The sequence below is a fragment of the Pseudophryne corroboree genome, chromosome 4 (assembly GCF_028390025.1).
Source record: "Pseudophryne corroboree isolate aPseCor3 chromosome 4, aPseCor3.hap2, whole genome shotgun sequence".
In the NCBI taxonomy this organism is placed as follows: Eukaryota; Metazoa; Chordata; class Amphibia; order Anura; family Myobatrachidae; genus Pseudophryne; species Pseudophryne corroboree.
Window position 1 is genome coordinate 79,210,422 of NC_086447.1, and position 18,203 is coordinate 79,228,624.

Sequence of the window (18,203 nt, forward strand, 5' to 3'; positions counted from 1 at the left end):
AATATTATTTACAACTCACAGGTACCGCCATGGGAACCAGGTTCGCCCCTAGCTACGTGAACCTCTACATGGGGGACTTTGATGACGCCCGTGTGTGGGGCGCGGACTGGGAGGCGAACCTGGTTTTCTATGGACGGTACATAGATGATCTATTTATTATTTGGGATGGGGATTCTCTCTCAGCTAATGCTTTTGTTTCTCACTTACAGTCTAATGTGCACAATCTTAATTTTACCTTCACTTATGATAGGGACCGTGTTAACTTCCTGGATGTGACCCTCGAGATAAAAGATAATATAATTATCACATCTAATTTCATTAAACCAGTTAACACTAACTCTTATTTACATTACAGAAGTGCTCATTATGCCCCCTGGAAGAACAACATTCCCAAGGGGCAACTAATGCGACTTAGACGCAATTGTTCTAACATAGATATTTTCAAAACACAGGCGAATCAACTTATAGACTCTTTCATAAATAGGGAAGATCCACAATATATTCTTGATAAGGCTCTTAAGGAGGTTTTAGATATGGATAGACAAGACTTACTCATCCCGTCAAAAAATAATAATGTTCAAAAAGATACAAAGGATAGAGAAGTGGCCTTTATATGCAAATATAATAGATGTGCCAATGAGATTAAGACCATTGTTAATAAGAACTACAGGATACTAAAACAGGATAATGTCTTGGGGAGTCTGTTACCCTATAAGCCACAAATTATATATAAGAAAAATAGGGCCCTAAAGACCGTTTTGGCCCCCAGCCACTTTAGACCAGCAATAACGAAAGGAAGAGGTGATGGTTCAGATTGGCTAACCACCAAACCAGTAGGATTCCATAGGTGTGGAAAGAATAGATGTACCATGTGTCATCACATGGAACGCAAAACCACACACATTTCGATACCTGGCTCTTCTGAGAAATACAACCTTAAATCTTTCATGAATTGTGATTCAAAATTCGTGATTTATGTGTTAACATGTGGATGTGGCCTAAACTATGTAGGCAGAACCACAAGAGCGTTACATACACGTTTTATGGAACATCGTCGAAACATATTACGTAAAATAGAGACCCATAGTGTCTCACGACACTACTCTGAGAAACATGAAAGTAATCCTGCTTGTCTTTCCATCATTAGTCTTGAACACATTACACCGACAGATAGAGGAGGTGATAGGTTTAATCAATTATGCCGTAGGGAAGTCTTCTGGATGCTCAAATACAATTCGCTACATCCAGATGGACTAAACGAGGCCATAGAACTGAACTCTGTCATCTAGGTTTAAGATTAATTGAAATTAACCAATTAGCATGGTATAATGTTTAGAATGTTATCCAGGGTTAATTATATGTGTATCAAAAATTCATTTTTTTCATGTATACATATATTCTGTCCGTTTTCCAATTACAGTAATAGTCAAAATATGTAATTCTATGTGGATCTATAAAGATATATATGAGATTATGAAATATATGTGCATATCTGCTAAAAGGGAAGGTAATCTGTCTCCTGAGGAGTCCTCAATGTTCTATTTATTGATCACTGTCCTTTATATATTTTTCAAAATAAGTCTCTAATAATAAAACTTAGAAATCCTATATAAGTTGGAAAGGTCAGTCACGCCGAACGTGTTGCCATGACTACTAGGGAACATAGAGCTGAATACGGAGGAAGTCCGGGGCGGTCTAAGCTCTCTAATTGGGAGACCGTATAGACTTCCGGGTCTCCGTCACGAAGGGGAACTCACGGCATGCTGAATGCGCTCACGTGCAAGGACGGACAGTGACGCGCGTCACGTGGGCGTAATGTCAGGTGGTATAGAACAACCTATGGGACGGCTGATTGCCGAGTCACATTTAGGAATAGGATTATACCTCGAAAGAAGGGGATCTATGTATATGGTCACATGGGAGAGATCATGTGACCGGTGTTACACAATTTGGACCAATGAGACTGCTTTCTTGCCGATCACGTGATGAGACACGTCACGTGACCGGCACTAGCTTATATTCTTTTCTTGTTTAAATAGAGTTATAATACTCGTTTTTATGATTAAATATAGTCTTTAGACAAATACCAAGACTATGTTTGTGGATGTTAGTTTTTATATTATTATTATGGATGGTTTTGTTCTTATGTATTAGCAATTACCCAAACAGATGGTGCTTATTAAGTTCATTAAGCAGGGTATAAATGTGGTATCCCATACCTATGGATCATATGCTCCTGAGGAAGCTGGACTGTACCAGTGAAACGCGTTGAGCTTATTTCATCTAATCTGGACTTCACTCTCCAATTGGCCCGCAAAGCCCTGTCATCCTTCGGCACATCTTTTGGACCTCGCTCCCACCACTGAATCAAATCATCCAACCGGTCTAACCAGCACCCCTACAGCTACAAATGGACTTGCTCCAAGGCTGATGCTTACCAACGTGGGGATCCGGTAATTATTTACCTTACAGTGAATGCACAAAGGGAGGCTGTCCTAGCCTATAGGAATGGACAAATTCTAATACAGGAGAATGTGAAACCTATGAAAGGTTTACCAGATAAAGATATATCTCAGTTTTACTGCCACCTTGTGGCAAAAGGAATTCCTTCTTTTTAGTAGTGTTATATGTGATATATAAATAAATTGTTACTTTTTTACATAGAACAAACCATCCTTATTATTATTATTATTATTATTATTATTACTATTCTAATTTATTGCTAATGTATTTTTAATATTGATTTGCACAGCCAGCGCTGGTATACATATCTTTTTCTCTATTGTCTAGTTTTTGAGGAATTGACCTTCCTCTTACCTGCTGCTGTTGGTCGCGCACTTGCATAAATACTATCTTACGCGACAACCTGGACACCGATGCATCCACAATCGGTGGGTTCTCCCATTTCTTCCTATAGTCCAATGGAAAGGGAAAGGAAGAAATCAACCTTTTAGGGATCTGAAATTTTTTGTCAGGGTTTACCCAAGTCCCTTCAAAGAAGGCATTCCATTCCTTTGAAGCAGGAAAAGTAGCTGAGGATTTCTTTTTTGTATTAAAATAAGATTCCTCCTCTACCTCCTCTGTCCTTTCAGAAAAGTGCAGGACAGTTCTGATAGCCTCAATGAGGGCCTGAATCCCCTGTGACAGGACAGCATCCCCCCCACACTCGCATCCACTTCACACTCCTCTGGATCTGATGTATCAGGAACAGTATCACCCTGCATGATTTGGGCCAGAGTACGCTTTTGTGGGCAAATGGTGGGGGCTTGAGACGCAGGCAAGGGAGCTGAATCTCTATTTATCAGGTCATCCATAGACTGCCTCAATAATTTCATCTCCTTCTCATTATAAGACAGCTTAGTGGAAATATTAGAAATCAACCCTTTTATGGAAGCTAACCATGGGGGTTCAGCCCCACTGGATTGGGAGTGAGCACTATCCTGGGTACAGGGTAGGGAGTCCCCAGGGGATGAGAGACATTCCGCTGTACAAGAAACACAGTCCCTGGACATGATTGTGAAGGGACACACACACACACACACACACACACACACACACACACACACACACACACCAGGTGAAAACACAGTATATGTAGGCAGGGTCTTCAGAGAGACACAGAAGTCAGAGCAAGCCACACAGCGCCCCTTTAGCAAAAGTGAAACTTATCTGAGTCGCAAGAACTAACACCTCAGTAGTGCTTATACTCTTAACACTGCTCCCCCCCTTCACTAAGACCCCCTGGTACCACTGAGGAGACTTGGAGTCCTTGTGGAGGAGCTGCCCTTCACTGTGAATGCTGCTTGTATGAGCTGCAGAGGAAAAATGGCACTGGAGAGCTGTAGGATCCGCTCTGAGTGAAACCCCACCCCCTGTAATGGCACGTGGCTTCCCGCATTTATTATACTGGCCTGAGGTAATATAATGTCTAACCAAGGGTTAAAATCCGTTAGATAGTTGTGGCCAGTGTGGGTATCATTGGTGGCTCAGTGCACCCCTCACAGTCAGACACACTGCAGTGTGTGCCTTCTGAGCCCCCTGGAGCACAGCCTGTATTCAGAGCTGCGCTCCCACCCTTATGCTGCTATTCCCGCCGGTGACCGGCTAACCGGGATGCCAGCACTTTACTCACCACTCTTCTGTCTTCAGGCTCTGTTAGGGGGTGGCAGCGTGCTGCGGGAGGATACGATGCTCCGTGGTGTGGCTTGCGAATGGCTCCCTCAGGAGCTCAGTGTCCCGTCAGCAGAGAAACGGGGCCATTAACTCTAAAGAAGTTGGGCTGTTCTCCCCCCTAAGTCCCACGAAGCAGTCAGACCGCTGCCAAAACAGTCCTGACTGAAAAAAACAAACATTTAAAATAAAAGTAGAAAACTCTTCAGAGCTCTCCAAAGCGTGACCGGCTCCTCCGGGCACATTTTCTAAACTGAGTCTGGTACAGGGACGTGCAGTCAGGGGAGGCAGGGGAGGCAGTGCCTCCCCTGTCATAATGATTTAAATAATAAAAAGAAGATATTTATGACACAGCGTCTGTTATAAATATCTTCTTCTATTATTTTAACCATTGTCCCCTGTTGCTGTGTGTTGCTGCATGTGAGGCAGCAGGAGAGGTGCCTCCCGCTGCTACTATTACAGTCCGGGCAGCGGGGGGTGGGCAGGGGGCGGGGCGCAGCAATGGGCTGTAAAAGCCCATTGAAAATGCATGGGGAAGCGGCACCTTTACTGGTGCCGCAATGACAGGGGCGTGCATTCAGCCCTGTCAGTCCCCCAGATGTGATTGGCCCAGCGGATCCAGTGCTGGATCCGCTGTCCAATCACAAGCGATCTCCCCTTCCTGGCTGCAGCAGGCGTGTGGGCGCCCGCTGCAGCCAGCGCCGCTGACTGACACTAGAGGTCATAATTGACCCCTAGTGTCTGAGCGGCGCTACTATGGGAGAGACGTCGTGAGTCATGACGTCTCTCTCATAGTACAGAGAGGAGCCGCCCGGCGGACGGAGACGGAGGACAGCGCGCTGTAGGATCGGTAAGTATGTGTGTGTGTGTGGTTTTTTTTTAATGTGTTTGGGCTTTGGGGGGCACCGCCACAAGGGGTAATGCTACAAGTGGCACAGTGACTGGGGGCACAACTACGGGGGGCACAGCGACAGGGGGCACAACTACAAGGGGCACAGTGACTGGGGGTTGATTCTATTTCGGAGTGGGAGAAGGGACCTTCTGACGTATCTAGGGGAGGAGACACGTCACCAGGGGAAGGAGCTACGGCCGATCAGGGTACCCGAAAAGTACCCTCGTGGGCTTGCTTCGCTCGCCACGCTTCGGGCTCGGTGGCTCGCTACGCTCCACTTCGCTCGCCACCTGATTAATAAAGGTAATAGTTGGTGGCGTGGATAGTAGAGGAACTATCCCGCTGGCCTAGCTCCTCCCCTTTGTGTTGTAACTCCTCCCCCTTACGGAAAAGGTCCCTTAGCCCACTTGATTCTAGCATCTACCCTGGGGGCATAGCTATTGGGGGCAGAGCTACAAGGGGCACAGTGACTGGGGGCACAACTACAGGGGGCACAGCGACAGAGGGCACAACTACAAGGGGCACAGTGACTGGGGGCATAGCTATTGGGGGCAGAGCTACAAGGGGCACAGTGACTGGGGGCACAACTACAGGGGGCACAGCGACTGGGGGCACAACTACAAGGGGCACAGTGACTGGGGGCACAACTATAAGGGGCACAGTGACTGGGGGCAGAGCTTCAAGGGGCACAGCTACAAGGGGCACAGTGACGGGTCACAACTACATGGGGCACAGCGACTGGGGGCACAACTACAAGGGGCACAGTGACTGGGGGCACAACTACAGGGGGCACAGCTACAGGGGGCACAGCGACTGGGGGCACTGCTACTCGGGGCACTGCTACTCGGGGCACAGCGACTGGGGGCACAACTACAGGGGCACTGCTACAAGGGGCACAGCTACAGGGGGCACAGGGGGCACAGCGACGGGGCACAACGACTGGGGGCACTGCTACTCGGGGCACAGCGACTGGGGGCACAATTACAGGGGTCACAACTACTGGGGGCACAGCCACAAGGGGCACAGCTACTGGGGGCAAAGCTACAGGGGTCACAACTACTCGGGGCACAGCGACAGGGGGCACAGCGACAGCGGGCACAACTACTCAGGCACTGCTACTGGGGGCACAGCTACTGGGGGCACAGCTACTGGGGACAAAGCTACAGGGGTCACAACTACTCGGGGCACAGCGACAGCAGGCACAACTACTCAGGCACTTCTACTGGGGGCACAGCTAGAGGGGTCACAACTACTGGGGGCGCCTGCTCCATCCTCCCAGCCAGCAGCAGCACTCTCCCCTGTCTGTGCTAATGTCTTCCTGCGTCAGCGAGTGCATAATATTCATTCATTTCTCTCTCTCTCTCTCTCTCTCTCGCCCCCCCCTCCCCCACTCCTGTGGATTACTTTGTTTGTAAGTTTAATGTTCATTTTTACAGGCACCGGCCCTATTGGATTCTACTGGACAAGTGGACGTTATCAGCGTAGGATGTAGGTAAGTGATCTCTCTCATTTTTACAGGTACCCCTATTGGATTCTACTGGACAAGTGGACGTGAATCTCAGCATGGGATGTAGGTAAGTATGTGTGAGTGTGTAAGTGTGTTATAATAAATTTTTACTTACACGGTGTGTGTGTGTGTTGTGGTTTTCTTTGGGTATTTTTGTTGTTGTAGAACTACAGGTACCAGCGGGCCCGTTATTTCCCCACATGCTGGTACTTGAGGTTCTCCAAGTACCAGCAAGCGGGGGAGGCTTGCTGGGCCTTGTAGTTCCACAACAAAAAACAATATTCTTTTTTTACACACTTATGGCTATCAGCCCGGCACCCACTTCCCGGGGGTGCTGGGGACAGCCTCGGGCTTCACCCCTGGCCCTTGGGTGCCTGGAGGGGGGGACCCCTTGATTTAAGGGATCCCCACTCCTCCAGGGAACCCCGGCCAGGGGTGACTAGTTGGAGGGGTAATGCCACGGCCGCAGGGACCTACATAAATGTGTCCCCCGGCTGTGGCATTATGTCCCTGGCTAGTGGAGCCCGGTGCTGGTTTTAAAAATACGGGGGACCCCTACATCTTTTGTCCTTCATATTTTTGGAACCAGGACCGGACTAAGAGCCCGGTGCTGGTTGTCTAAATACGGGGAACCCCTGTCCAATTTTTCCCCAGTATTTATACAACCAGGACCGGCTCAAAGAGCCCGAGGCTGGTTATACTTAGGAGGGGGGACCTCACGCATTTTTTTTTTACATTTTTTAACCCATTCAGACCCCTTCTCCATTAAGTTAATGGAAGCCCTGGACAACAAAATTGCATTTGTGTCCTCCTCCCACTCCCTTCCCAGTACCAAACACTAATTATTATTTTTATTTTCTATAAAAATGTACAATAAATCACAAATATGATGAGCAGGCAGGCAGCGGGCATTGGCGGCATCGGACTGAGATGCAAATTAGTAGCGGAGGGCTGGGTCAGTTGATGGTGGGCAAGTTTGTAAGCCATTGGCGGTGGCAGTGGGCATCAGCTCAGAGGCAGGATCCGGCGGACATTATGGCTGTAGTGCCTCACCAGCCTCTGACCTCACCGCACGCCACTGGTCTGGTAGGAGGGGCATAGAGGGAGGGGCCAGCCCACACTATTAATTTCTTAAAGTGCCCATGGCTCCTAGTGGACCTGTCAATACCCCATGGTACTAATGTGGACCCCAGTATCTAGGACGTAAGAGAAATATAAAGCTATATAGTAATAATCTAATACTAGTTAACAAATTAGATATTTTTTCTACTGAACATCAGTTAAAAGTGCAAATATTTAAACACATATGTTCTCTGTGCAAAATGTGTTGGGGACAATGGGGGTCATTCCTAGTTGATCGCTCGCTAGCAGTTTTTAGCAGCCGTGCAAACGCTATGCAGCCGCCCACTGGGAGTGTATTTTAGCTTAGCAGAAGTGCGAACAGTTGTATCGCAGAGCGCCTGCAAAGATTTTTTGTGTAGTTTCAGAGTAGCTCAAAACCTACTCAGCGCTTGCGATCACTTTAGACTATTCAGTTCTGGATTTGACGTCACACACCCGCCCAGCGCTCGCCCTGCCACGCCTGCGTTTTCCCTGGCACGCCTGCATTTTTTTGAACACTCCCTGAAAACGGTCAGTTGCCACCCAGAAACGCCCACTTCATGTAAATCACTCTGCGGCAACCAGTGCGACTGAAATGCATCGGTAGACCCTGTGCAAAACTGCATCGTTCATTGTGCCCGTACGTCGCGCGTGCGCATTGCGCCACATATGCATGCGCAGAACTGCCATTTTTTAGCCTGATTGCTGCGCTGCGAACAAATGCAGCTAGCGATCAACTCGGAATGACCACCAATATATCATCCCAGAGATCACAATACTGGCAGCAGAATCCTCTAAGGTCAAAACCCAGATACATTTTAGTGAGTAGTCTAAAGGGCCCTACACACTGGCAGATAATACTGAAAGATATGAACGATCTTGTTCATTAATGAATGAGATACCGTTCATATCTTTCAGTGTGGAGGCACCAGCGATGAACGATGAGCGGCCCCGCGCTCGTTCATCGCTGGTGCCCCGTCGCTTGTGCATGCAGGCCAATATGGACGAGATCATCCACTTCACTCCCCCCGTCACTGCCGCCAGGTCGCCCGTTGGCCGTATCCGCCGTCGGGCAGCTCGGCGGCGGATCGCGCTATGTGTAGGGCCCTTTACCCTTACTATCTCCTTAACCATCCCCTTCAGCACTCTAACTGACCCCTCCCACAGCCTAACCCTCCCCCTATTGCCTAACATTAACGTTACACCTAACCATTACCCTAACCTTACACCTAACCATTACCCTAACCTTAACCCTAACCATTACCCTAACCTTAAGCCTAACCATTACCCTAACCTTAACACTCACAATTGGGATTCATCTGTATTTTAACTGTGGGGATTCCACAGCCGGTATTGTGAACGTCAGCATGGTAACCACCAGTATTCTGACTATATCCCGTGCAAAACATTAGTACAGGGGTAATACCCTCTCTATTTGGCACTTTAGTAATGGTCCTTCTCCAGAGGCCTTCCATCATTAACTCTTGCAAAGTGTCGAAACCTGCTTTTATCTATGGTATATAAACAAGCAGACAAGCTACACCTATAATAACAGTAACAGTAACAATTATACAATAATGATTACCATGTCTTCCAAATAACTCATCAAAAAGTTGCACTTTTGGTCTTCCAGAAAACTCATCTGCGTGGTTTACAAGAGCATCTTTCACCGTCTCATATCCGGTCAGGATGACCATCTTCTCCTCTCCTAGTTGAACACTGTACACTGGACCATATTTCTCAGAAAGCTGCAAATCCACATAAGAACATTTATTGATGTACTCTACATTCTTTTTCTTTGACTAAGCATTGCATCTATACAGTATATCAAGATTCATGTTCTCAGAATTAAAATATAAACTTAGTTGATCCCTGGTTTTAGGATCTCAGGACCAGCGATCTTGCCAAAGTGATGTTTGTTTAGGCTTCTGCTCAGAATAACTTAAATATCATGTATTTGCGTGACTTTCAGCCACTTCCTGGTAGAGATATGCGGGTATGGTTTTCTGAAGACTGAACCTGCATGAACGTACCAGTGCCAAGTGGATCTGAGCCAGGACTCTGATCCTTACACCATATTCAGTTTGTAAAATGAGGCAAAACGCAATCTTTCTGGTATCAGATCTCACGCATACTATACCTCCCAACATGACCTTCTCCAGGAGGGACAAAATGCTCTGCTCCTGGACTTCCCTCTTAATTTATGATTGCCGGCACCTGTGTTGAACAGGTTACTGGATAAAAAAAGGTGTTTTAGCACAGGCAATCATAAATGAAGAGGGAAGTCCAGGAGCAGAGCATTAAGTCCCTCCTGGAGAGGGTCATGTTGGGAGGTATGCTCACATGTTTTGGATTCTATATAAGTCACTCCTGCGAGTTTGGGCGCCATTTCACACAGGACTGCCGGAGGTGTTTTATAAAGGAGGTCACAGATTACAAAGCGCACAAGAGTAGGTAGACACTGTTTGAAAGGCACACACATGTCCCTTTAGTGTTAATAATGGCCAAACTAGTTTTGATGTAGGCAGTTGGCAAAAACATTGTTTTTTATTTTTATAATGCATGGACAGCTCAAGATATGGTGGTGTGATAGCTAACAACATGACTGCTCATATTGACCTCTCTGACTCAGTAGATCTGCTATACAGTAGTGATCACTAATTCATAAATTGGTGGTTATAGGGGGTTATTCAGAATTGTTAGCGAGCCGGGGCCTAATTCAGATCTGTTCGCTCGCTAGCGTTTTCCGCTGCGCTGCGATCAGGGCAATACTGCGCATGCGTATGCACCGCAATGCGCAGGCGCGTCGTACAGGTACAAAGCGGATCGTTGCTCAGCGATGGATTTAACGAAGAATCCATGCGCACAGCAGATCGCAAGAAGATTGACAGGAAGAAGACGTTTCTGGGTGTCAACTGACCATTTTCCGGGAGTGGTTGGAAAAACGCAGGCGTGTCCAAGCGTTTGCAGGGCGGGTGTCTGATGTCAATTTCGGCCTCGAACAGGCTGAAGGGATCACAGCGGCTGGGTAAGGTCAGACCTACTCAGAAACTGCACAAACTGTTTTTGCACAGGACGGCTGCACACGCGATCGCAAACTTGCAAAGCTAAAATACACTCCCCTATAGACGGCGACTATCTGATCGCAGCGCTGCAAAAAATAGCTAGCAAGCAAACAGATCTGAATTAGGCCCCATGTGCACTGCAGATGGGGCAGATATAACATGTGCAGAGAGAGTTAGATTTGGGTGGGGTGTGCTCAAACTGAAATCTAAATTACAGTGTAAAAATAAAGCAGCCAGTATTTACCCTGCACAGAAACAAAATAACCCACCCAAATCTAACTCTCTCTGCACATGTTATATCTGCCCCCCCTGCAGTGCAAAAACTTTTTTATTGTTTGCAAACAACTCTAAATAACCCCCCATAATACGGGAAGGTGATATACTGAGTTACTTGCTATATTACTTTAATTGCATATTGACTGTGGAGGTCATTCCGAGTTGATCGCATGCTGCCGTTTTTCGCAGTGCAGCGATTAGGTCACAACTGTGCATTCGTATGCACCGCAATGCGCAGGCGTGTCGTACGGGTACAAAGTGGATCGTTGCTGAGCGATGGATTTAACGAAGAATCCATTCGCCCAGCCGATCGTAAGGAGATTGACAGGAAGAAGGCAACTGACCGTTTTCAGGGAGTGTTTGGAAAAACGCAGGCGTGCCAAGCGTTTGCAAGGCTGGTGTCTGACATCAATTCCGGACACAAACAGGCTGAAGTGATTGCAGCGGCTGAGTAAGTTCTGTCAAACTCAGAAACTGCACAAAACTTTTTTGTACGGCTCGGCTGCAAAAGCGTTCGCACACTTGCAAAGTGAAAATACACTTCCTTATAGGCGGCGACTATCTTAGCTCAGTGTTGCAAAAAATAGCTAGCGTGCTATCAACTCGGAATGACCCCCTAAGTCTGATACATGATACATTCCTGCCAATCGTAGTGTGTCCACGGTGGTGTGCTAGTTAATAGAGTCAAGGCTTATACTGATTTAGCTGCAATACCAGAATTAACCTATCAAACTGGAGACCAGTTATTTGTCGATTGAATAACTATTAGACAATTCAGCCTATTACTTAGCATACAGCTAGGGATGAATGAAAGCATTTCTCATTAGTACTGCCTGTATGTCACAAGCAGACATCTTCTACAACTGTCTGAAATTGCAAGAATTTCACTGTTAATAACGGTTAGTGGGAACTAATATAAGTGTGGTAATATTTAAAAGTACATTAAATTCAATTCAATTCAATTTTTTTTTTTTTAGCTGCATGAGTATTATTAATGGCTGTCTAGCGTCCTCTGCAGCCTGCTGTCTTCCTGGTGGCACTTGTAAGTGCTTAATAAAAGTTTATTTTATTTTAATTATAGTACATATATATCCATGTGCATACATATATACACACATGTAAATACATACATATAAACACACACACACATATGATATATATACATGCGTATATACGTGTACTATATATATATATATTTATATATGCATGTTTAATATGCTATGTGTATATGTATATATGTATGTATATATATATATATATGTGTGTGTGTATATACGGTGTATATATATATGTGTGTAGATATATATATATATATATATATATATATTTACACACACACACAGACACACTAGTTTTACGGACCCAGCATATACTGGGTCACCTCAGTCCCCACCACCGTGCTTGGCTCCACCCAGTTCTGGAAACCCCCCCATGCAAATCCTGCGTTTGCCACTGTGCGCAAGGCTCTCAGTCTTCCTTGCATCTGATCAAGACCTTTAATGGCCTGTACACACTGGCCGATATATCGGCCGTTCCATTGAATGGCCGATATATCGCAGGTCCGTCGGCTAGTGTGTACGGGTGATATGTCTGTGAATGATATATTGGCGCATCGCTGTGCGTGTACGGGCGATCAGCCGACCGCCCGTACACATGCTGCAGCAGCCGGCGGTGATTGCTGAACTGGGCGGGTGTGTGTACAGTCCCCGATGATCGGGCAGTGTATATGCACAGCACACTGCCCGATCCGTCCATAGACATATATCAATTGATCTGCAGATATATCTATCAGTGTGTACCCACCTTAAGAACTTGGCCCATAAGTGCAGTGAGTTACTGTGTGAAGTTGTCATTTGTTAAAAAAATAAATATATTTAAAAAGAAAAAAGTGAAAAGAAAAAAGATTTCTGTATTAAGGGCCAGGCTGTGCCGATGCATTAATAATATAAGGGGTGTCGTAGTGTGAAGTTGGTGTTGATTGTTAAAAAAAACATAAGACAGGTTTTTATCTGTAAATCTTGTGTGTGTTCAGGGTCACGCAGTGGCACTGTGTTACAATAATGCTCAGTAGGTACCATGCCATCACGTTAATAATATAAGCGCTGTGTGAGTTGCAGTGTGCAGTTGTTGTCATTTGTTATACAATAAATCTAAAAAAAAAAATACAATAAAATTTTTGTTTTCAGGGCCAGGCTGTGCCGGGTGTGGATAATTAGATTAAACTAAAAAGGTCTACAGTCAATACGTCAACCACTAATGATAGACATGCATTAGGTCAACAGGGTCAAAAGGTGATGATGTAACACCTTGTCACTCAGAGTCTAGAAGAGGTGTCAAATGGAAAATAGGCAAAACAGTGCAGGAAAAAACACACTAAGGCTGAAGAACACACGGTGTGTTCAAAAATTTCACAAATCCCAGAGGAAAGTCTATGGGCATCCATGTTAGCTGTGTGTGAATCTACCATTTCTGATACTGGTACTGTACTCATAGAGAAGCATCCTTCCACAATTTCTGCACTCTCTGCAAATGTGGTGACGAACAGCAAGTATTGCTGGTGACATAGAAATTGAGAATGCTACTGTGGAAGTGCAGCAGGATGAGGGGTATATTTGTGTAGCTGACATCATTAATGATGATGCTGTTGATGATGAGGATGTTGTTAAGTCGGGTACCAGTAGTGGCAGCAGTTTTTGCCCATGATAAAAAGAAGGCAGTTGTCATGCCTGGGCATAAAACCAAACAAATTGCCTCTTATGTGTGGAATTATTTTTACCCAAATTCTGACAACATTTGTGAAGCCATTTGCAGCATTTGTAAAGCAAATACACAATCTCTCTCTCTCTCTCTCTCTCTCTGTGTATATATATATATATATATATATATATATATATATATACTCCACCTGGACTTAACGAGGAACTTTCTTTTGCACCATTTTTGTAATAATGTTTTGGTGACTTCTTTTCTAGAATTTTCTTTTTGTTGTTTTTACATGTGAAACTTGACCTTTTGATGATATGACACTGAGATCCATTACTTGACTGGGGATATATGTTTATATATTTTTGTTTATGGTAATGTATATACTGTACATGTATTTTTAATTGTTTATTGAGTGGTACATATGGAATCCTGGATTTGTCTTTATTAATAGAATATTTGATTTATTAGTTTCAGGCTTGTGAGTAGTTAACATATAGCAAAATACGGATTCCAATATAACTTTATCCATTGGCTATTGTGGTACTCCATATGTCCACTATTTAGTTATTGATGCAGTGTTATATTTTTTTATTATTTGGGTTTTTGTGCACATGGGAACTGTTTCTTCCACTCCCGGCAATTAGGGTATTGTGCTTTTGGTTCCGAGTCCTGTGAACTCGGAGCTGATTGTGCACTCCCTTTTTGATGTCATGTCCTGGGCGTTGATGGCAATGACACGCGGGAGGTGGCGTCATGAGTCATGTGGTCGCGTTTCTGGAAGTTCATTACTTCCGTGTGGGGAGGACAGGCCGGCTCCTTCTGGTGTATTACAGGGAGGAGTACTGGCATGCCATTCCCCTGACATCATGTCCGGCGCGCGACTTCGAGCGGCACTTCCGGGTGATGTCATTGGCGGGAGGACCAGCTTTCAGGTAACACTTCACACACTATAAATTGTTTTTGTTGTGCAATTTCATTAAGCACATGACACTTTGTAAATTGGCACTGCACAATGGTAGATAGAAATGGATCTATGTGTGTGTGTGTGTGTGTGTGTGTGTGTGTGTGTGTGTATGTATGTATGTATGTATGTATGTGTGTGTATATGTTCCAGCATAACTCTGGAATGTCTGGAGCAATTTACACCAAACTTGGTACACATATGACTTACAATCTGGAAAAAAATACTGTGGGGGTAAGACTCCCCAAGCACCCCTAGGGGTGGGAAGGGGGTGACGTGTAAAAATCCATAGTTTTATGTATGTTCCAGCATAACTCTGGAATGCCTGGAGCAGTTTGCACCAAACATGGTACACATATGACTGACAATCTGGAAAAAAATATTGTGGGGGTAAGACTCCCCTAGCACCCCTAGGGGTGGGAAGGGGGTGACATGTAAAAATCCATCGTTTTCGGGGTCGCTGAGATAAATAGTGACACTCCCGATTCCGTTCAGTCCAAGTTCAGCCTCCATCAGAATGGGGGTTGAGAAGGGGTAGTGACCTTAAACTTGAAGATGGCCGCAATGAAAATAGTATTATTGCGTTAAGATTTCCACACAGCCGAAGCCACAGGCAAAAAGGTAGAATGTCTGTCGTCCCAGCATTTATAGCACTGAGCAGGGCAGTATCAGAGGCAGGACGGGGCAGAGGAGGAGGAAGCAGATTATTCTCCTCATCAAGAGCATTTTGACAGCATCAATCCGGGGAAGCCCAGAGGTGCGGCCTGACAAAGATTGCCATTATTCTTTAAATTCCGTAGCGAAGCACAGGTATTCAGCTAGTATAGGAAATATAAGGGAAGGGTCCTAGACTGCATACCCTAATTACATGTAATGAGGGGTGACACCCTGCTGAGACTTTTAGTGCCACACACAAAGAGAGAGAATGCAGGTGCACTATTCAAACATTACTAATTATAATTGCATAATTAACATCAGTCTCAGCAATGTGGCGCCTCTCATTACAAGTAGTTAGGGTGTGCAGTCTAGGGCCCTCCCCATATATATCCTACATTGTGTATCTGCAAGTGCTCTTGAAGGCAAGAGACATCTTCTGTCTTGAATAGCACCCCGCCCACACGTCCCTACTTGTTTTTAAGTTAGTATTCTTGCATTTGCTGACTGCACATTGAACAAGGCACTGTTATAGGTAAGACCTGTATAAATGTATATAGTTTGTCAGTAGTGGGGTGAGCTTTGAGGCGTGGGGCCCCCTGAATTGCTCTGACAGTGCTGCTTCAAAGCATTACAATGTCACAATTATTCTAGCACTTTATCAAATGTAACATTTTTCAGACATTTTTCTTTCACCCCTGTAACACTCCAGACACTACTCTCATTTATCTAACACTTTTTAACACTTAATTTGCTATCTCTCACTAGTGTGTTGCCTTGAGGTGGTTTGATTGGGTTGGCTTGCGGGTGTCCCACACCCTAGACCTTGAACCCTTAGAATGTTAAGGACTTACATGAATACTTGGTTACCTGGATGTGGTGGGTAAGCCCATAACCATGGCCATGATTATGCTCTATTTAATTGCAAAAGTTATTACAAAATGTATTACAATTCTAATTAGTAATGTTTGAATAGTGTACCTGCATTCTTTCTCTTTGTGTGTTTGTAAAGCCAACGTACAGTAGGTAGAGGTAGGGACATTGACCATCTAGGAACCTCCTCCCTTTTGCGTCATTTGCAGTGAGTTTATGAAAAGTTGTTGTCAAAATCTCAAAATCAGCTAAAATAATACTAAGCAGTCCAGCATCAGCTAAATCTCACATCTCAGCTAGTTCCCAGCACATGCCATCTCCACCGCCAACACCTTCATCTTATTCATTATTGGATGCAGTCCTCTTGAATCCAATTTGCTAAGGATAATTGCCTCCTCCTCTATCCAGGATTCCTCATAAGATTTATTGAGCTCTAGGCTGCAGCTGCTGCTGCTGGTGGGGGTGAATCTTTATCCCAGAAGGGGACCAAGAAGACAATTAGTAGTTTCAAACAGCAAATGACTGTAAAACAATCCTTTGCAAGAGGAAGCAAGTACTGTATGAAAGCTGCCATTCAGTTGCACAATGAACCACTGAAGCCATAGCAGCTATGCTAGTGTTAGATCTGCGGTCAGTATTTGTCATTAATTCATCTGGTTTTAGACAGTTACTTGAGGTCTCATGTCCCAGTACCAAATTCCATGTCAGTTCCATTTTGCATGTACAGATGTGTCATTGTTGCTGCATATAGCAGTATTCTTGGTTTGTTAAACTACTGTATGCATTTCCTTTTTAATATCCAACATGAGGGTGTGTTGGAGTGCCCAAGAACTATTCCATCTTGTACCACTTTTCATGTCTGCCACTGCTGTGTGGCAATGTTTCATAGATGTGCTGTAAACTGCCGTATGTTTGTGCCGCTGCTCTGTGGCTAGTAATCAGCCAGCTCACTGGAAATCAGCAAACTTGACTGGAAATGAATGTTTTTGAGGATAATAATAATAATAATAATAATAATAATAATGTAGGAACAGAATCAGGCCCAAATTACATGATCTTAGCGGGTTTTAGCATTTTGGAAAAAAATATAGATCCAAAACCAAAACGCATGAGGATGGTCTTGCAAAATTAGAGCCAAAATACAAAATGAATACAGATGTAAAACACAGGGGTTGTCGCATGCCTCTTCTTCCTGGGTACAACCAATCTTCTGCAACCTGGAGGTATAAAAGGCTGGAAAATAACAGCACCATGCCCTGGTTATTGTGCTGCTCTCTGTTCTCTGTGTTCCTGGGATCCTGGCTCCGCTGTGCTGACTTCCTGAACTTTGACCCTTGGCTTCATCTGACTTCCACTACAGCTTTGATTTCCCTGGCTGTTTATGACCTTGTCCTAGGATCATCTCTTGATTACAAGCAACATATTCCTGACTTACTACCTGTATACTAAGCTTTTGGATTTGTCCCCAGTTCTGTCTCTCTTTAACCCCTCAGCGACCATAAACTGGGATCCAACTTTGAATGTACACAGTAGCCTATGAGCTGTAAGGGAGGCATTTGATATGCTGGTTGTTGTGATCCTGGTGCTCATCATACCGGCGCCGGAATCCTGACAGCCGGATAACGACAACTATTCTCCCTCTTGGGGTGTTCATGACACCCCTGGAGGGAGAATAAATAGCATGGTGCGCCACTGTGCCCGTAGCATGGTAAGCACAGCGAGCCCACAAGGGGCTCTTTTGCGCTCAAGCGCTGGCATAACATACTACACCCGAGCTGTGACATCATATGTCCCTGGGCATTGGTAAAAATGTGTTCTGCAAGCAGTAACGCTGTGTCACAATTCAGTTCAATTATTCTATAAGTGTGAAATATATAAAACTGATTGCCTTCTTAATAACATGAAGCACAAGTAGTTGCATACTGCACACAAACCAACATGTCTGCTCCCACGTGTCCCCCAGGGCTGTAAACCTAGTCCCTTTTGTGGTTTTGTGCA

General features: G+C 45.0%; 1 protein-coding gene across 2 annotated transcripts in view; it reads right to left on the reverse strand.

The window, feature by feature from the left end:
* Positions 1 to 18,203, reverse strand: part of LOC134908932 (cytochrome P450 2C5-like) — a 140,420-nt gene that overhangs the window by 97,834 nt on the left and 24,383 nt on the right. For both annotated transcript variants that reach the window (XM_063915185.1, XM_063915186.1), the window contains exon 3: positions 9,256 to 9,418. In XM_063915185.1, coding sequence (XP_063771255.1) covers positions 9,256 to 9,418 — 163 coding nt within the window. The remainder of the gene's footprint in view (positions 1 to 9,255; positions 9,419 to 18,203) is intronic.